This window comes from Syngnathoides biaculeatus, chromosome 13 (genome assembly GCF_019802595.1).
Source record: "Syngnathoides biaculeatus isolate LvHL_M chromosome 13, ASM1980259v1, whole genome shotgun sequence".
Classification (NCBI taxonomy): Eukaryota; Metazoa; Chordata; class Actinopteri; order Syngnathiformes; family Syngnathidae; genus Syngnathoides; species Syngnathoides biaculeatus.
Window position 1 is genome coordinate 486,476 of NC_084652.1, and position 20,769 is coordinate 507,244.

A 20,769-nucleotide genomic window follows, 5' to 3' on the forward strand; every position below is an offset into this window, starting at 1 on the left:
TAGACGAATGCAAACAGTGGATTAAGGCTCGTGGCCGACGTCGCGACCAGCTGAACGTATCGAAGATAAATCAGCACAAAGCCGTCTGTTCCGAGGTAAGCTATTCAATTAGTCGATGTAACGCCTATTAAGGAATGAGAAAATCTCTACCTGAGCCGCGCGAAACTCAAAAGCTTCCAGCTGCACCTGGGCTCTGCTAGCTCAAGCGTTATTATCCATGATTAAACACGTCACGTGAATACAAATAATTTAGGCCTACATTGCGTACGTTCAGACCGATAGAGGACGCGCATACTGCCATAATTTATCTAAATTAATTATCCACTATGAACGTAGATATCATTTCGAATCGACACATTTATGTAGCGGAAAAATGCAAATTTACCCAGGTTAGCATGAAAAACAGGCATCGGAAATCTTACCGCATTTGATGTCCAACATTAGTTTATGAGGTGGTTGATTCCTTCGCATGGTCGGCCAACACGTCGCAGAAACTTTAACTGGCGTTCTCGTTTGGGAAACTTTGACATTATGAATATATATCCCTGTTGAATGTAATTCAGGCCTTTCCATACACTCTTGGTTGATATTTCTGATACCATGGGCAGAAAGGAAACAGAAATACCGTGGGGAATTCGCACTGCGTCGGACGGGAATGACGCGGAGTCTGACGAGGGAGCTCCGGCGGCAGGCCGAGCTTTCAGGCGCCGCACACAGAAACTCGGCTAAAGGCCTCCGCCGCCACCGAAGCACGGCGAAAGGCCTCGACCGCCGCCAAAGCTCGGCTAAAGGTCTCCGCCACCTGGAAGCTCGACTCGCAGCCCACCGCCGGAGCTCGCTCGTCAGACTCTGCGTCATTCCCGTCCGAAGCACCATCTGCGGCTGCCGGCCCGGAGCCTTTGTTTAGGCACTTATGTCGCGCGTAGACCTCCAAGACTCAGACTCCGCGTCGTCCCCCCGAAGTACCATCCGAATATTCAACATTAATTACAGCCACAGGTTCAAATCTGTACGGAAGTATTCCTCCGTCTTCCGATCAACCGATACTGCTGTTTCTTCATCAGATGAGGATAAATATGAGAAATCGGCGCTGGGCATAAATGGTGTCCCACGTAATCCAGCGCTTGGAACCGCACGGTACACGCCACGTACGCCCACGTACATCGTGTGAAAATGGCAGCGCCCCTGAAAATTCGTAATTGTCGATAAAAATCTTCTTAAATGAGAGAGGATTTAACATCACATTGTCAAAATTGGGTACATATTACATCAACTATTGGATACACCGTTCATGCAAAGCACTGGATTTCCCCCTTAACAGTATCTAAGTAGGCGTGGCTTAGGCGCCCTGCGCGGATCCATCCATTTGGTCACCTCAATGTAAGTGAACAGGAAAGTGAAAATAAGAAACTCGGAGCAACTTTATTTGGATCCTTGCCATGTTTGAACAGGTTCTTGCCGAGCATGTTAAAGACCACTACAGAATGTTTCGTGATAACGGCGTGCACCATTAATCCGACTTTAAAATAACGACTGTATATTCAAAGTTCTGTTTGTACTGTTTGTTAATTTCCAATACTCTTTTTTTTTCCTTTCCTTTGCTCTCTGAAGGGACACGTGGTGAGTGTTCTTTGATTCTTTAACACCTCCCAAAATGTGTCCCTTTTGCAGCATGGTGCGCTTTTTGTTGTCATGCATTGTGATCACCCACCACTCACCCACTCTTGAGCAAGTGTTAACTTCTTCTGCTTCTCTCTTCGATTCATTTTTAACAGTTTCTGCTTTCATAACTATAATATTTTACATCAGAAGCTTGAACTACATCTCCGAAGTAGACACAATATCGCTTTTTGTTCAGTTTTGTGACAGACACGGCGGCTTAAAATGTACTTGTCCTGTTCCTAGGCCGCCAAGACCAATGAACGTCACCAGCGAATCCTCGTTTTCCCACTCAATGCCAACAACGGGGAACCCGTACTCCACCAAAAAGTGAGTACAGGTACAGCAAAATAAGTCCTGGATCTTTTTCAAGAGATCTTTTCAGCTGTCAGCACTCCCAGCGGGCTCCGAACAATTGCGTAGGCCCGCATGCTTCCTCCCTTCGCTGAATGCACTCGGTTTGCCTTACAGCAGGAGTCCTGATATTGCTCAACATCTGTTGAAAGCCAGAGGGTAGGTCGCACAGGTGTGTGTGAGTGGGATCCCACGCATGTGTGTCGGACACTGATACATACGGTGGTGCCTCGGTTCTCCACCGCAATCCGTTCCAGGAGGCGGTTCGAGAAGCGATTTGTTCGAAAACCGAATCAACCGCAGCACGCGTTCTGTTATTTCTGGCTTTTTTTTTTGACGGGTGTGAATTCACAACAGAAGCGCCCCGCGGGTCAGCAGTTCTGGCCGCTCGCGGTCTGTTATTTCTGGGTTTTGTTAGGGGCGTTCCAGTACCGATTTTCGTTCGAAAACCGAAGCAAAATATCTCGAAATTTTCGTTCGAAAACAGAGACGTTCGAAAACCGAGGTCCCACCGTATCGGGAATCTGTGAAGAACACTGACAAAAATAATTGTTCATAGCAGAGCGGTGCTAGAACTAAGTTTGTTTTTGGGTATTGCTCGAATTGAAGCGCAGTGCAGTGTATTTATTAGCGTCTGCTTGAAAAATTAACAAACCTCTAACATATTTAGGGGCGGCACGGTGGCTCAGCTGGAAACCCAGGAAAGTTCTGAGGTCCTTGGTTTCAATACTGGACCCGCCTGTGTGGAGTTTGCATGTTCTCCCTGTGCCTGCGTGGGTTTCGTCCGGGCAATCCGGTTTCCTCCTACATCCCCAAAACATGCAACATTAAATGGACACTCCAAATTGCTCCTAGGTGTGATTGTGAGTGCGGTTGTTTGTCTCGATGTGCTCTGCGATTGGCTGGCGACCAGTTCAGGGTGTACCCTGCCTCCTGTCCATTGACAGCTCCCCACCACCCTCATGAGGCTAATCGGCTAAGAAAATGGATGGATGGTTAACCTACTTAGCTACCTTTCTATCAAACCTAGCATAACTACTGTAATTCCCGGCCTACAGAGCCCACCTGGTTACTAGCTTCACCGAGTACATTTGTAAAGGAAATACCATTTGGTACATACATACGCTGCAGCTGTGTAAAAGCCGCAAGTGCCCACATTGAAACACGAGATATTTACAAAGAAAGACTCACACAAAGAGTTTAACGCCAGTGCTAACGCTAACAGGGCCGGTTAAAAGAAAACTTACCGGTAGTTATCACTAAAACACACCAGCTAATGCTAGCTAACAGGGCCGGTAAAAGTCACTTCCTCGCCACATACATTCCACCAGGTCTCATTCTTACCTTTTCCGCTCGAGTGCCCCCTTGCGGCCGTTCGGAAAAATACACAAATTACCCGCATAATCCGCAGGGTTGAAAGTGTGTGAAAAAAGTCGCTCGCGGCTTGGAGACCGGAAATGATGGTACTTACATTCCTATCCTTACTTATCTTACTACATGACTGCCTGCCTACCTACTTACACGTTACAACATTTACCATGAAATGTCACATCAGGTTAGCTGCGGAGGAATGTTGGGTTTAGCGTCTGCCGATCTGTAAAGTGGTTAAGTTCCTCGTTGCTCCTTTCCGAATGAGGAGCGCACAGCAAGCCGTCTTTGAGCGCAGTCACACCTGCGTTTAATACGGCGTACAAAAAAAAGATGACGTGACGAGTGAGTGGTATTCTATACGTTATTGAGCATGTCAGAGCATCTGGATATGTTGTGTTCTCCCAGTCTGCCGAGCAATTCATAATATGTCAAATCTTACAAAACTGACATTGCCAGCGGGTTCCGGTACCGAGCTCAAGACCGGAATTCCAACTTTCACCTTCGTAGATAATAATTTAACGCTGCATATTGAAAGTTGAATTGGAGAACTTTACTATAATAAGAGTAATTACTCTGCCAAGGCCCAACAAGCCAAAGTATGAATTTTCTCATTGAGGATTATGCACTTTTCATACTTTAATATACAAATTTGAATGGATCTTTTTTTTCCATCACTGTGCTGTTTAACTAACCAATCTAAAATCAGTTTTACTTTGGCAATATTTGGTGGCATTTTCGTCCGAAGGACACAATGTAAAGTGAGTTGAGGAGCTTCATTAATTGACATTTGATGGCGTGACAAAGATATAATATCTAACTTTGCTAACATTGCAATTAATAAGAGAAAAAGTAACATTTTCTATGGCGGTGAAAGCCCTCAACTGGGACAAATATTCCAAGACCAAATTAATTATTCGCTCAAAGCAAAAATTAGCAAAAAATTAGCTATAACCTGATTGTTTTTTTTTTCCATTTTCTTTTTTTTTTTTTTTTAATTACTGTAATTACCGGCCTACAAGTCGCAACTTTTTTCACAGCCGGCGCGCTAGTCAGCGTTACCACCACCACCCTAGCGTTAGGGCCGGCATGTTACCGTTAGCACCGCCGCGGTAGGGTTAACAGCGCGCGTTAGCGTTAGCATCGCCGCGTCAGCGTTACCTCCGCTGCGTTAGCATTAGCGCGGCCGCGCTATCGTTAAATTCTTTCTGTGTGCCCATACGCTCTGTAGGCTAGAAATTACGGTAATCTTTTTTTCCAATATAGGATAAAAGAGCAACAGCTGGTCATAACCCTGAACCTGAAGCTGAGGCGTCAACATGGACTTCAGCCAGCGTTCATTTCATTAAGCGCGCCACCTGTGCTTTCTTTACCGGGGCCTCAAATTCTGTGACGATTTCAAAGAGGGAGCCCATTGTTCGCTAGCTGAATGCTCGCAATATCGAATTCAAGCACGCGCTTGTTTCGCGTCGTCGGCTTTCTGGTTTGAAATTGAACTTGCGCCGATTGACATTAACACCTTTCTCCGTATTTTATTTCCCTCATCAATTTTGATTTTTTTTTTTAAGAGAATAAGTTCCGTTTTGGATGGAGCGGTGTGGTGTGTAAACAGCGCATGCAAGGTGGAGTTGTCCGCAGGCCCGGGGCACGTCCTTAATCACGCCGCAGGCCTTCATCGGCGCACATAATGTGGCCTTGTTCCTCTTCAGTCACCCGTGAATGGCTGCTTTTCAGGCGTGCCCTCAAATCTCTTTTGTTGGTTTTTTTTTTTTTTCTTTCTTTCTTGGGCTCCTTTCATGTCCCGGCCCTCCTTTTGTCACCTGTGTAACGTCATCTTTGTTTTCTGCAGTTTTTTTAGGGGGGATTCGATATATTTTGTTGATGACTTTTTTGCACGCATCCAGGTTGCAGTGTAACCTGGATGCGGTTGACAGACTCGCTGACGAGCACATTCTCATTGGCCTCTATGTGAAGCTGCTTCGAAACAACCCGCAAAAATGGTTAGTTGGGCATGCGTGTGAGCCCTTCCCCGACTAACCTGCGTGGAGGCCCTCGATGTGTACCATCAGGAGTGTCTTTTTAAAAAAAAAAAAAATTATAATTAAATAACCACCAAGATTTGTACTGATTTACAATCACCAAACTAAACAAGATGTATAGAAAATTAGAAATACATACCTGTAGACGACGATTCAAGTCAACTTTATTAATTCAAAACTTTAAAACAAAATATTTTGTTTCAGGATTATGACTTATCTACTTTTAATATTGCAAGTTTTTCTTCTCGAAACAAATGTTTTTATTTCCTGAGATTAACTTCTTTTTTTTTTTTACTATTTTTTCCTCATTCTCCTAAAATAACAACTTTAATTGCCCAAGATTTAATATTATTTGTTGTTCATGTTTTTTTTTTCCTGAAAACAATACTTTTAATTGGCCCCAAAAAGAACAACTAGTTCTCTATATTATTTTTTCACGTTTATTTTTTACTTTTGTTTTATATTATGCCTTTGTCATTGTAAAAGTAGGAATAATAACTTAAGATAAAATTGTTTTCTTCTTTAAAAAAAGATTTTTTCTTCTATTGTTTCAACTTTATTCCAATGGTAATTTTTTTTTTTCCGTCATATCATCTCAAGGGGCGGTACGGTGCATCCGCTGGTAAAGCATTGGCCTCACAGTTCTGAGGTCCCGCGTTCGATCCCGGACCTGCCTGTGTGGAGTTTGCATGTTCTCCCCATGCCTACGTGGGTTTTCTCCGGGCACTCCGGTTTCCTCCCACATCCCCAAAACATGCAACATTCATCGGACACTCTAAATTGCCCCTAGGTGTGATTGTGAGCGCGGCTGTTCTTCTCCACGTGCCCTGCGATTGGCTGGCAACCAGTTTAGGGTGTACCCCGCCTCCTACCCGTTGATAGATGGGATAGGCTCCAGCACTCCCCTCGACCCTTGTGAGGATAAGCGGCGAAGAAAATGGATGGATGGATGTTTTTTCTTCTCTAATTTTCTATATCCTGAGATGAACTTTTTTTTTTTTACTATTCTTTTCCTCATTCACCTAAAATAACTTTAATCGCCGAAGATTTAACAATATTTGTTGATCATGGTTTTTTTTAAATCATACTTTTAATTGCCCCCAAAAAGAACACCTCGTTCTCCATATTATTTTTCACATTTATTTTTTACTTTCACTTTATATTATGCCTTTGTCATCGTAAATGTATTAATAATAACTTCAGATTCCATTTTTTTTCTTCTTGAAATAAATCTACTATTGTTGCAACATTATTCCAATGGTAATTTTTTTGGGTGTGATCTCATCTCAAGGCATATGAGCGTGGACTTGCGACAGCTAATGGGCAGTTTTGGTTATAATAATAATATATATGTTATATACGATATGTATACGATATATAATATATATATATATAATAATAATATATATGTTATCATATAATAATCTGTTAAAACTGAAGAAGACTGGATTTCAGCTCATGTTGTGTTCTCGTAATACACGTTGCACTTGCATAACAGCAAATAGTTGCGACAGTGAGCTGACGATTTCTCACGTCTGACGGGTTTGCTTCCATATAAAGTAACACGCAAAAGCAGTTTGCTCCATTTTGCGCGGACTAAAATGTTTTTTTTTTTTTTTTTTTTTTTATTGGTCAGACGTCTTATGTAATCTCTCCTTCATATTTATTTCCACACTCGACAGCCACATAAAAATAGAGTTGCCTGCGTGTGCACTAATAAGTCTGCCTGCGTCTTAATGGAAGTTGGCTCCTCCGTTATGTCTGCAGCCATATTGAATTACTAACCCAGCAGCAAGATACACTATCTGGCTGTGCGCGTACAGTGGTTAGGAATTTTTTTTCCGTGACTTATTCTGTATTTATATATATATATATATATATCTGCGAATTGGTGTGCATGCAAGATGTCATGTTTTGATTGCCGTCTCCATTTTCTTCTCCACCAGCTTGCTGGAGAGCAGCAACCATCAAGACGAGGAGCACAGCCTCATTGCCCGCTACGCCGCCCGTCTGGCCGCAGATGCCGCGGTGAGACACGTGAACGTGCAAATGATTAGTTCGGCTCCTGCCGGACTTGTGAGTTCAGAGTTGTAAGACACTTTTAGTCTCTTAAAAAGAAACAAACAACAAAAGGGCTTCATTCCTGCAATAAAACCCCTTTGGTCCTTGAAAAACGATTTTGTTTTTCAAGTCCTTCTTGATCTGGTTGCAAACCTGTTAAGTACTAACTTCTGCTTATATTTCATATCGGTTTTTAGCGCGCTTTACATCTCTGCTTCAGGCTCAGCAGCAGCAGCAGCAGCGAGTCCCCGCAGACCTGCCGTCATCACTGGATGCCAACAAACAGCAGCGGCAGCTCATCGCCGAGCTGGAGAGTAAAAACAGGTGAGGGGGGGTTGAACACCCCGAGCAGCCCTTGTTGTTTTTGTCTTGGTTTTCGCAGCACGTGATCAGAGTCGAGGCTTGGAAAAGCAGACCTTAAGCATTGTCTTAACTGACAACTGCTTGAAAAATTTTAAAATTTTTTTTAATTCTGTGTTGTGTAATGTATTAGTAATAATACAATTACTAACATAAATTAATACCCCCCCTTGCAGGTTAGCAGAGTATTCCTATGAAGTATGTACAGTACTGTATAAATCTCTGAACACGGAGCAGATGAACTTTTTTTATTTGGGTTTATGCTGCCTCCTAGTGACGAGTTAAACATTTTTTTGGGTGTGTTTTTTAAAAAAAAAAAAAAAAAAATTCGTTTCAATTCAGTTTTATCTATTGAGCACCAATCCAAAGGAGACGTTATCTCACACATCCATTCCCCCAAAATGCCATAGCTATTTTTTTGGAGAATAATATGATTTTAATAATAATTTTGTACATTTTTGTCATTATAATTGTGTCAATATTAAAATAATAATAGTACTACATTTTATTTTAAGTAGTTTATTGGGTAAAATTAGGTTTTTTGAATGATACACTACTGGAAAAATTACAACATGTTTCAGCGATGAAGAAGAAAAATGCATTATGAATAAATAAATAATATCCATCCATTTTCTTAGCCGCTTATCCTCACAAGGGTCAGGGGGAGTGCTGGAGCCTATCTCGGCTGTCATCGGGCAGGAGGCGGGGTACACCCTGGACTGGTCGCCAGCCAATCGTAGGGCACATGGAGACAAACAGTCTCACTCACAATTACACCTATGGGCAATTTAGAGTGTCAAATTAATGTTGCATGTTTTTGGGATGTGGGAGAAAACCGGAGTGCCCGGAGAAAATCCACACAGGCACGGAGAGAACATGCAAACTCCAAACAGGGGGATCCGGGATCGAACCCGGCACCTCAGAACTGTGAGGCCAACGCTTTTCCAGCTGATCCAGCATACCACCTAAATTAATAATAAATCATAATTCCAGTGGGGTAACTCTTAACCAATTTACTTTTAATAAGAGCAGGTATTATCCACCCATCTATTTTCTGAGCCGCTTATCCTCACAAGTGTTGTGGGACGGATGGAGCCTATCCCAGCTCTCAACAGGCAGGAGGCGGGCGGGGTACACCTTCAAGTGGTTGCCAGCAAATCAGCATGTATCATATAATTATTAAATATGACAATACTGCAACCTGCAAATGTATGATCATACGGTTCTTTTGCCGCGTGCATGATGTCGCCACCGACACCCAACCAAGTCTTTAAAACTGCACGTTCATCCATCAGTCATCAAGACGGGAGCTCCCCTTCACCTCTGCAACAGTCATAACCCAATACAGAACTCTGAGGGGCGCCATAAATTATTATTTTTTTTTATTTTTGTGCCTGTTTGTGCGTGTCACACAGAGAAATCCTGCAGGAAATTCAACGACTGCGACTCCAGCACGAGGAGGCCTCGCAGCCGCCGCCTGACAAGGGTCAGCAGAATCCTACTCTGCTGGCCGAGTTACGACTTCTCAGGTGCGCGCGGCGCTCTCCATCCACCGCATAACATACGTCATTTAATTTAAAGGTGATACAGTATTAAAAAAAAATATTGACTTGTATACAGAAGCTGCAGTTGGGTCTCTGGGGTGCCTGCCCACCTATCAAGTTAAATCATTTGTGAGCTGCTTAGGTCAAAAGTATTATATAAGCTAGCCGTTCTGGGTTTTACCCACTGATCTTAAAAAAAAAAAAAAAAAGAAACAGACTGGATGGCGCATTGGCCATCAAAACTGACGAGGTCATCCGCCATCTTGATACTCCCAAAACAACCATGCCGACCAGTGCGTTAATCTCCAGTTTCGTGGCTGTGAGAAAACATTCAACAGATAAGTTAGAAAGATTTACTTTGGCACTATTAAAGTTTGTTTATAAAGGTTTTTTTTTTTAATTTTCTGATGAGCTTAATTCACTTGAACAAAGTTTTGCTTACGGTTGTTGTTGCTCAGTTTACTCTCTGCTTCACTTTGGTCCACGGTTTTTCGCGAAAAAGCCATGTAGATAGTTTCCCAAACTTCATCAGTGGATAAGCAAGAAAATGCATTTTCTGTGAATTTTTTTTGATGAATTTCATGTTACAGAACTCTGCAAATTTAATTGGATTTTTGAAATGCGAGGAAACAAGTTTAAATTTTCTGTCTGAAATAGGACGTCGCAGAGACAAAAAATGAACAATGCGTTTAGCGTGTATTTTCCCATTGTGAGTCCTTATTTCCACAAATATATCGAACTGATTGACTTTAAATTTAATGTTTTTATGACAAAAAATGCTTAGTTTTTTGCTATGTTATAATGATAGTGCTTCACAGTGTATTTTGGGAAAAGTTAACATGTCACGGAAATCGGGCCCGAGGTAACATGCAAGGTTTCTTGCTAGTTACGGTGTTCTATGTCTTCCCTTTGAACTTGGTCTTTTTTGTCTTACCAAGTCGAATTAAAGATCCATCATGTTACCAGAACTGAAAAAATGTAAAGCGCACACGACCAGTTTTAATTCTACATGCCAAACTTTGAGGAAAAACCCCGCCATAATCCAACCTGTAAAGCATGTCCTCCAACAGGTTTTGGGAGTACCAAGATGACGGCCAACTGGCCTCAATCAATTGACTTACCGCTCAATGTGTATGCGCTATCCAGTCTTCTTTTTTATTTTTTTTTAGATCAGTTTTTTTAACAATATTAGGGGCAATTTATATAGCTCCGCCCCATTTTCTCCACCTCCAGAGTTTCTCCACCCACAACTTGGGAGGTAGGGTGGGTGAAGATCCATCTTTAAACAAATTGGATGACGCACACGCATTATCACGTCAAAGCCCCCAGAACAAACTGAGCTGCAGTGTTAGCATAAATTAGCATGAGCCAACTCTGTTGTCAGTGTTAGCTTTTGATACGCATCGCAAACTTTAGTGTTTAGGGAAATTCTCAAGATGGATGTTGGCAGTTTTTGTGTTTGGCTGTGTTTTCCCCCACACGTGTATTTCGGAATTTTAGTCTTAATCCTTGTTATTAGGATACCAGGGAATTTTTACGAGTTTGGGGTAAAAAATGCTCAAAATATCTGCTTTACAGTTTAGAAAGCGCTAAGTGGAGACTGTATCTGCTTGACTTAGTCTGCTTTATTTACATTTTACTATGGATGTGATATAATGATGTCATCAATCTGTCGCGTTTTTCCCCCTCCCCCCGTCAGGCAACGCAAAGATGAGCTTGAGCAGAGAATGTCGAGTCTGCAGGAGAGTCGCAGGGAGCTCATGGTGCAGTTGGAGCAGCTAATGATGCTTCTCAAGGTAACGGAGACAAGAGCCCTCCATCTTTTTCACTGCTTCATCCAGTCACCATCCTTTCTAAGCTCGGAAAGGAACGTTTTTATACATTTGCTTTCATCTTGGGAAACTACGGTTGACATAACAGCATTCAAATTATCCAATTTTTTTTTGTTTGTTTTTTTGGTTTAACGTAATGAAATACACTGGCAATATTTCCCAATATTGTAGTCACAAATGCATCAGAAATATGGAAACGGTGCAATTTTAAGTCACACTTTAACCAGGTACCCATACGTCCATTTTCTATCGTATATACCAGTGGCGGTTGGTGGCGTCTTCGCCACAGCTTCTGGTCTATCTTTATCTGCGGTATCGATCCATAAAAGATGTTACACGGTGGAAAGTATTAGCTCGAGTGTAAGCGGTACAGAGTATGGATGGATGGATGGATGGATACTTGTGTGACGGGGCGGCGCCTGAGCACTGCTACACCCAAAACTACTGTCACAAGTGGGCGGGAAACTGTCCCAGTGGACTTTAAAAGGGGGATCCTAATAAACAAAAGTACGTGAAAAAATGAGAGACATTTGGCATAGAGGATCCGTACTTAATGGCGAAGTCGATGTTTTCGACAATAAGAAATTGTCTTGGACGACTGGATCTACACATGGATCTGGTGAGTAAGTCGTCGAGATTTACACGGAAAAGTTTGAAAGCGTATAAAAGTCCGGACGCATTCAAATACTTCGTGGCTGAATCTGATCTCAATCAGGAATAAATCCCAGATAGTGACGGGTGGACGGCTCGTGAACGCAGAAGCGTCTTTGGCCACACGTTAATCTTTGCCGGAATCCATCGATCTTTTCAGCTTCTATTCAATACAAATACCAATATTTAAATACATGACCCCTGGTTTTATACAAACTCGCATTCAATCACTATGATTGGACAAAAAAAAAAAGGAGGACTGAGTCATCTCCACGCAACGTACATGGAAGCGATTGCGGCCACACGTTAACCTTTGTAAACGTCTCTGCTGCGACAGATTTTCTTTTTTTAAATACGTTTTGTTCTCAAATGAGCCAACTTGGCATTATAAATACTTCTTGGCAATTTGAGATTGAGAAGAATAATTCCTACGTATTTGGGTGGGCACCATCCATCACATTTAATTTAAAAAAACAATTTAAATATCATGTGGCTGTTGTTATTTTTTCTACAGCTAGCTGAGGAACAGAAACAAGCTGTAAGTGTGAGGGAGAAGAAAACTATTTAGCGCATGTTTTGAATTGAAATTTTGCCACCACTTAGCTCAGGAGTACGTCGGCATTTCGTGGAATAAAACTGCATGGAGCCTGATTTAACGGACTGCAAATATGATGTTTCTAACCTGTGTTCAATGTTTCAAAACAATAGAGGTGTGCTCTCAGTGTAACACATTGCGGGGGAAATATTTTTTTTTTTTACCCCCTGCTGAAATTGTTAGTTTGCGAATTAAGGAAAAAAATGAAGTCTCTTAAAAAAAAACATCACGTTTCCACCCCACATGCTGCATTTTGCTGTTCTTTGCGTCATACATCTTTTTTTAAAAAAATACGGTGAGACAAGTAGATATAAAATATGTCATTATCCAAGCCGCTTATCCTCAGAAGGGTGTCTGTCACCTCCCTCATGATGATCCTCACGTCAGGACTGAAGATCTGATCCTGGAGCTCTAGACCAAGGGGCAGTTGACGGTCATTTTGCGCTTAGGAATAACGACGGCAATAATTGTCACCTTCTCGTTTGCTGATGGTTTTATAACCCGTCGCGTCCTTGTGCAGGACTCCAGTCTTGTCCCTGACACAGGTCAAGACTGTGTGTGTTAAGTCTTGCCCATATAAAGATTAAAAGGTGAAAGATTGATTTGACTCATACCGCGATGACCAGTTGAGATGAGGACGACGATATTGGGAATTGATTGTGCACGTATGTGATCCAGGTGACCACCAGCTAATCTATGTTAGCCACAATTGTAGCTAGCTGAGTTATTTAACTGAATAAAAATGAACGACATACAACATTTTGCTCGACACCGTAATCGAGCAACCATGCAAATGAGAGACCGTTCATTTCTTTTCTGCGCAAACTTGCGAGTTCAGGAACGAATCGAACAATGATTCCCTCAACTGCAGCTTGCGACGAGAACGATTGTCCTCGTGTGATCTTAACGTGTTGCAGACTCAGGGACCCGGCTCTCCACGCTCATCACCCAGTCACACCGTCAGCAGGCCCATCCCCACGCCCATCCACTCGGACTCGGCCGGGACCACCCCGACTCACACACCTCAGGATTCCCTCATGGGCGTCGGAGGCGATGTTCAGGAAGCCTTTGCTCAGGGTAACGCAAATACTTTCTACCAAAAAGACTGCTATGAGGTGAAGAAATCATTTAGGGCTGTCACGATAAAATCTTTTTTTATAATAGATTATCCTATTGATATTTCGTCTAAGTATTATTATTTCATGCTAACATACATTTTTTTTCTGAATTACGAGGCCTGACTTCTATCCTTATGAACTGAATCGGATACAACAGAATCAACCTTTGCTAAATGGTTAGCATTCACGATTATCATTAGCATACTAATGGTTACCATTTTAGGTAAAAAAAAAATATAGGTTCAGCTCTACAATTCAGCTCACTCATACATAATGTCATATGCACGTTACACGTTTAATAGTTTCTTAAAGGTTACTGACAGACGCTCCTCTGTCGTTTTTGGTCAAGTTTATCGATGGCCCAACACTGTCCGTCTGCAGTACAGTAAAGCCTCGGTTCTCGTACGTCCCCATTTTCGAACGGAAATTTCTCCTTTTTTTTTGCTGATGTTTTCGAACGAAAATCGGTACTCGAACGCCCCCAACAAAACCCGGAAATAATCTATTGGGTGTGGCCAGACCGGCTGACCCACGACGCACTTTGTTCTCAATTCCCACACCGCCGAAAAAAACAGAAAATAGCAATGCGCACGGCGCAAGCAGCTCACCCACCCATGACGCATTTTTTATTGTCTAGTCGAACGCCCCCCAAAAAAATCTGGAAATAACATCACGCGTGGCGCAAGCAGTTTACCCACCCACGGCGCGTTTAGTTATTGTCAAATTGAACGCCCCCCCCCAAAAAAAAACCCCAAAAAAACGGAAATGACATAACGCGTGGCACAACCAGCACACTTTTGTTATTCTGTATAAAGCAGCCTCTGTACACAGACGTGTCCCGGTAGTGACTTGTTGTTTTTCTTCTTATCGAGGACTACCTACCGTATTAACCCCCAATCATGGCTCCAAAGAAGGCAAGTTGCTTGTTTAAAGTTATTCTGCACTTTTGTTAATTAAAAAAAGTTTACAAGGCTGGGGGCCGAGTTGCTACAAATATGCCAATGCACTCCTAGTCTAGCATACTCTGCAACTAAAGCATACATTTTAAGCAAAAAATAAATATATTTCTGAAATTATTTTATGATATAAAGTATTTAAACTATATACGTATTTCTACTATGCAGTTTATTATCATGAAAAGCTAAAAAAAATGCTTTAAAAAGCTAACTTTTTTAGGCTTGGAACGCATTATTTCTTTTTCCATTCATTGTAATGGGAAACATCGATTCGGTTTTCGAAACAAATCACTTCTCGAACCGTTTTCTGGAACAGATTGTGGTCGAGAACCGAGGCATCACTGTAGTAGTAGTAGTAGTCGTAGTGTTGTTGGAAGTAAATGTATTATTATTGCTATATTATTGTAATAGTAGAGTAGTAGTGGTGGTATTTGTTGCAGTAATAGTAGGAAGAAGTATATGGCTCAATCGTGATTCCCGGAAGAATTATTTTAAGATGGTGTGGGCTCCGCAGAGGTTCGTGGCAGGAATTCTGCGCCGACCTGTATTTGAAGTCGAACCAGCAGAGTTATTCAATTGTTTTTTTTTTTTACCCCCCAGCCCTAATTTCATTTTCTCATTCAAAGGTCCCAGGAGAAATTTGAGAAACGACCTCCTCATCGCTGCTGACTCGATCACCAACACAATGTCATCGCTGGTCAAAGAGTTGAATTCAGGTCAAATTCAAACGGAAGCCATCAAAGACATCTTTCCGTGCTTATTTTGTATTCTTATTTTTTTGATTGATTCCGGATTCAAAGATTTGCATCAACTGCCGTGTTCATCCCTCAGAGGGCGGAAGCGAGACCGAGAGCACCGTGGATTCCGACACGTTGGCGGTCACGACGACGCCCTCGGATCCCTTCCTCAGCTTTAAGCCCGGGACGGCCGCCGCGGATCAGGAAGAGGAACGCTACGGCAGCGACCTGGAGCGGCAGCTGGAGGACGAGCTCAAGTTTGAGGAGCTCATGAAGCGCAGGCAGGAGCCGGACAAAGCCTGCATGGTGAGGTCTCCTTGCGCAAATGTCAACCGGAGCCACAGAAATGACATTCTAACTTTCCCTTGTGTGGTGTTGCCGTCCAATTTGTGCTACAGGTGACGCTGCAGCAATGAGTGTGTTGCTCGAGGACACTGGTGAATATGCACGCCTTTATTTAAAAAAAAAAAAATAAATTGATTTAAAAAATTGTGAAAAATGCACACATTTGAACTGTAATCTAACTTTTTACCTCACTGAGTCCTCATTTGAATTTTAAACAATATAAATAAAACAATCTTGATCATTTTTTTAACATTTTCTTGGGATTTAATATTTTAAATTAAAATAAATTGGTTTAAGTTTCTTTAAAGAATATAAATAAAGATTTATTTATTTTGATAATATTTAAGTGAACCATTTACTTTTGAGGGATGATTTTTTTTCCATCTACATTTTTTTGTACATTTTTAAGTATTTAAGGATTAAAATAAAATGTTAAAAGTTTCATTTTAATATTACAATATATGTATATTCTCAAAATAATTCAAGTAAAATGAGATTTACTTTTGAGGGCTGATTTTTTTTTTTTTTGTGTGTGTACATTTTTTTGGGGTAGCCAGGAGATTTTTAAATATTTAAGGATTAAAATAAGACATTAAATTTTTTTGGTTTGATATTACAGTATGTGTATATTCTCTAAATAACTAATAATAATAATAAAGATTTTGTGGGGTTTTTTTTACAATTCAAAAATAATTTTGGGGTGGGACCTTTTTTACATGTACATAAATGTTTTAATTTTTTGTTGCCAAACCTTTTAAAAAGATTTTTCAATAATCAAAACAGAAATATTTTTTAATTTGGATGTACTGTGTGTATGTAATGTGTGGATGTAATGTGGATGATTTACTCTTTGGGTAAAAAAAAAAAATTACATTTTGTGGAGATATTTTCAAATATGAAAAATATTATTGGGTTGTCAGTATTTTTCTGATTTAAAATAAAATGATACATTTGTTTTATTTTTTAGACGGATACAAAAATTGTAATGTACAATGTAGAAAAAAACTATTTTTAACATAGACTACATAAAAAAAAATGAAGTTAAGCTCTTCAAACTCCCCCTTTGTCTGGCTCTTAAATAATGTATAGCTAGCATGAAAATGTTAAAGATCATTGCATACAATATTTCTGTGAGTGACATTGTGTTCTTGTTTGCAGATGAGCAATATCAAAAGCAACAATAAGTGACGACACTGGACGCGACAACACTGGCCAGGATCCTATAGCTTCAAATATACGTTTGTGGAAAGAATATATATTTTTAACCAACCTCATCTTTACGGTGAAACTGTGATCTGATGAATATGAAGTCGAGAGATTAAAAATCACCGAGCGCTCTACTATCATTATGCCACAGGTGCCATATCAACCACGTCGTCATCTTCTTTTTTTGTTGTTGTTTGATTTGGTTCATATTTGACTTGTCAAGCCGATGTAGAAATGTACTGCTTTGTGTCTGTGTCTCATCTGATTTAATATACTATACAAATACATCTGAGTTCCATTTTAAGATATACAGTACAATGCTGACCTGGTCAAATTTTACCACGACAGTGGAATCTTGGTTTTCGTGATTAATACGTTCCGAAAAAGTCTAAAACCTGAACTAAAATCGAATCACGAGAAAATGTAAATCCAATTACTCGAAAATATTGACAAAATATCTAATAAGTATGAATAATGCCATGGATAAATTAACATTAAACATGACCTTTATTTTGATTGAAGACCGTCGTACCAAAACTAGCACCGTAATTTCCGGCCTACAGAGCGCACCTGGATACAAGCTTCACCGAGTACATTTGTAAAGGAAATACCATTTGGTACATACTTATGCCGCAACTCCCACATTGAAACCCACGTTTAAACACGAGATATTTACAAAGAAAGACGATAGCTAGCGCCGCGCTAAAGCATGTGCTAACGCTAACGGGGCCGGTTAAAACTAAACTTACCGGAAAATATCAGAGACACGCCAGTAACACAGCAGCAACACGCTAGCACAGTGCTAACATGGCTGGTAAAATTCACTTCCTCGGCACATATATTCCACCGGTCTCACTCTTACCTTTTCCGCTCGAGTGACCCCTTGCGGGCGTTAGGAAAAAAAAAAATGCACAAATTATCCGCATCACCGCATAAACTGTAGGGTTGAACGCGTGTGGAAAATGTCGCGGCTTGTAAGGTGAAAATTACAGTACACATGAAAACTGAGGTTCCACTTTATTTCAATTGATTTCTTGATCTTGATCTCATTGTTGCATGTCGTTTTTGTAACCATTATTTCAGACATTAGTGATGATAATATTCACTGCCTTTGCTACGCGGAAGACATCCCAATGGAGTTCAGTCAATTCGTCGTTGGAGCACGTCGTAGCCAACCACAGCGCAGTTTTCAAATGCTTTTTGCCTGAAAACAAACAGCCAAATCTAAATTGGAGTTACTGTAAATTACGCTCATGTGATAATTCGTTATTTCTGCTCAAGGTGGCCAATCTGAACTAGAACTAAATACAGTTCTCTATTTGAGGGAGGTATTTATTTGTCCGGGTGGCACGGTAGGTCAGCTGGAAAGCGTTGGCCTCGCAGTTCTGAGGTCCGGGTTCGATCCCGGCCCCGCCTGTGTGGAGTTTGCATATTCTCCCCGTGCCTGTTTGGGTTTTCTCCGGGCACTCCGGTTTCCCCCCACATCCCAAAAACATACGACATTAATTGGACGCTCTAAATTGCCCGTAGGTCTGATTGTGAGTGCAACTGTTTGTCTCTATGTGCCTTGCGACTGGCTGGCGACTGGTTCAGGGTGTACCCCGCCTCCTGCCCGTTGACAGCTGGGATAGGCTCCAGCACGCCCTGCGACCCTTGTGAGTATAAGCGGCAAAGAAAATCGATAGATAGATAGATAGATACGACCATCTCGCACCCCCTTCTTCCGCTGAATTCACTCAAATAAATATAACAGATTATCATGGAAAAATTATGCGGGGAAAAAAAGGCTGTAAAAGAAGCCTTTTTCCCCGTTTTTTTTTGGGGGGGGGGGTGACACTTGTGAGGATAAGCAGCAAAGAAAATGGAAGGTGGATTTATTTGTCCTGCGCTGACCGGCCAACGAATTTGGCCATGCCATCTATCGGAGGCACAGCCAATATAAAGATTCATCAGTTTTCTTTGCCACTTATCCTCATGAGGGTCGCGGGGAGCGCTGGAGCCTATCCCGGCTATCAACGGGCAGGAGGCGGGGTACACCCTGAACTGGTCGCTGGCCAATCACAGGGCACATAGAGATGGACAACAGCTGCCCTAACAATCACACCTCAGGCAATTTAAAGTGTCCAATTAATGTTTACATGCAGAAGTGGGTGATATTGTTTTGGTTAGCAACAGGGTTCAAATGGGCTCGCTAATGAAAAGTAGCCTCTATGAACTGAGATAATTACACTGACCACTTTATTATTATTATTTGTTACCTGATGGGGAGGAAAAAAAAGCATTTATTTGAGGGGAGTGTTTATTTTTTTTCAAAGTAGCTTATTTGGGCACCGGAATTTATTGGGGTCACGACCAACTATTACAGCAAATCATGTAGTAGTCGAACAAAAACAAAACAAGACTTGAATTCTTTCGAGGGACTGTTTATATGCCTCTGTAGGTGCTGCAGTTTAGATTAGCCATCGCTGAAACGGGCTCTGCGGTAGATTACGATTATGAATTGACAAATTACCGAACTACGTTTCTTGAATGTTTTTGAGGGAAGCCTTGATCTGTTTTAAGAGGGGCACTATTTGAGGAAGTACTGTAAATTATGTAAAGGAAAACAAACAAACAAACAAACACGTTAACCAAATTCATTTTTGAGCACTGAACAGTTTTACAGTAAAGTTTCTGATTGAACGTCGCCCCATCTTTTTTTTTTGTCATCGTTTCGTATGCTCCACACGCATAGAAGTCAATGTAAAAAAAAAAAAATAAAAACATCGTGAGATTTCCCTGCTGTTCGTCCGAGGCTGCTTTCGGTCTTTCTGACGGCGTCGGCGTGACGTTAGCCGAGGAGCTGACCTGTATTTTGCTTACGGCACTGAAGAGAGTTGAATAAACACCCCCAAGTCTCCTTTTCATGACATAAAATTGTAAAATGTGTACAAGAATATCGATGGTTTGGATTTTTTTTTTTTTTTTTTTGCTGCATAATAAAGTGTTGACACCATGCCGCCGGGAACTCCTTTCTATTTCATTTCAAGCACGACGCACTTGAGTTGCTCTGCTTTTCAGCGCTGCACATTTATTAGCTGTCGTGAACGCAACGCGAGCTGTTTGTGCGGGACATGCGACTGAATTATTGCTTGCATGTTATCTTTCGCAATGCATGTCGGAGAATCCTAGAGACTAGAATTCCTCACTGGAAATCAAAGGGCGAAGTGTGCACGATCAAAAGAAGTTGAGAAGAATAACTAACCCCGAGGAAAAGTGAAATGCGCAATTGTAATTTTATTTTAGGAGAGGTTGTTTCGTTCTTTCAAGAATTCTAGAAACTAGAATTCCTCAATAAAATGAGATTTGAAGACTACTTTTGAGAAAAAAAAAAGTTGAAGTGCTTTTGCTAAATTAAGGTTGGACTACTTTTGTTTGAGTGCTATCGAGGACCAAACCAATGCTCTAACCACTGATTTACGGAGCCGCCATACTGCCGCCTGGGGGTGGTTGATACATACATGTGGGTGGGCGCATGCGTGACGTCACGTGCGTGCGTGGGCTCGTGAATTCTCCACGCCGGTGAAAGATTAGAAAGTATTGTTTTTGTTGATTTTGTTTGTTGGGGGTGAGTTCCCGATGTACAAGACAACCGTTTGAAGTTCCGAACATTAAAATACAGGAGAGAGGTAGTGAGATAGGGACGCTCATCCGGTAAAGCGTCGGCCTCGCGGTTCTGAGGACGCGGGTTCGAGCCCCTCCCCCTCCCTGTGTGGAGTTTGCATGTCCTCCTTCAGGACCCCCGGTTACCTCCCAGATCCCAAAAACATGCAACATTAATGGGACACTCTAAATTGACCGCGAGTGGTGCAAGGCAAGGAAGAAAGGATTAATGGTGCTGAAAGGGAAGGACGAACTCAAGGAAAAACGGGTGGAGTACGAGGAATGAAGGGAGAAATGTGGTC

The 20,769-nt window shown here is 41.6% G+C and overlaps 1 protein-coding gene across 2 annotated transcripts in view; it reads left to right on the top strand.

Annotated features, from left to right (window-relative positions):
• dtna (dystrobrevin, alpha) overlaps positions 1 to 18,832 on the top strand; it is a 37,976-nt gene extending 19,144 nt beyond the window's left edge. Inside the window, exons 10-20 of one of the 2 annotated variants that reach the window (XM_061839540.1) lie at positions 1,906 to 1,989; positions 5,286 to 5,381; positions 7,367 to 7,448; positions 7,702 to 7,805; positions 9,257 to 9,370; positions 11,085 to 11,181; positions 13,381 to 13,540; positions 15,164 to 15,253; positions 15,369 to 15,580; positions 15,673 to 15,711; positions 16,778 to 18,832. In XM_061839540.1, coding sequence (XP_061695524.1) covers positions 1,906 to 1,989; positions 5,286 to 5,381; positions 7,367 to 7,448; positions 7,702 to 7,805; positions 9,257 to 9,370; positions 11,085 to 11,181; positions 13,381 to 13,540; positions 15,164 to 15,253; positions 15,369 to 15,580; positions 15,673 to 15,690 — 1,057 coding nt within the window. In that variant the 3' untranslated portion in view covers positions 15,691 to 15,711; positions 16,778 to 18,832. The remainder of the gene's footprint in view (positions 1 to 1,905; positions 1,990 to 5,285; positions 5,382 to 7,366; positions 7,449 to 7,701; positions 7,806 to 9,256; positions 9,371 to 11,084; positions 11,182 to 13,380; positions 13,541 to 15,163; positions 15,254 to 15,368; positions 15,581 to 15,672; positions 15,712 to 16,777) is intronic. The other variant, XM_061839541.1, reaches the window with a different exon arrangement.
• Positions 18,833 to 20,769: the final 1,937 nt, after the last annotated feature.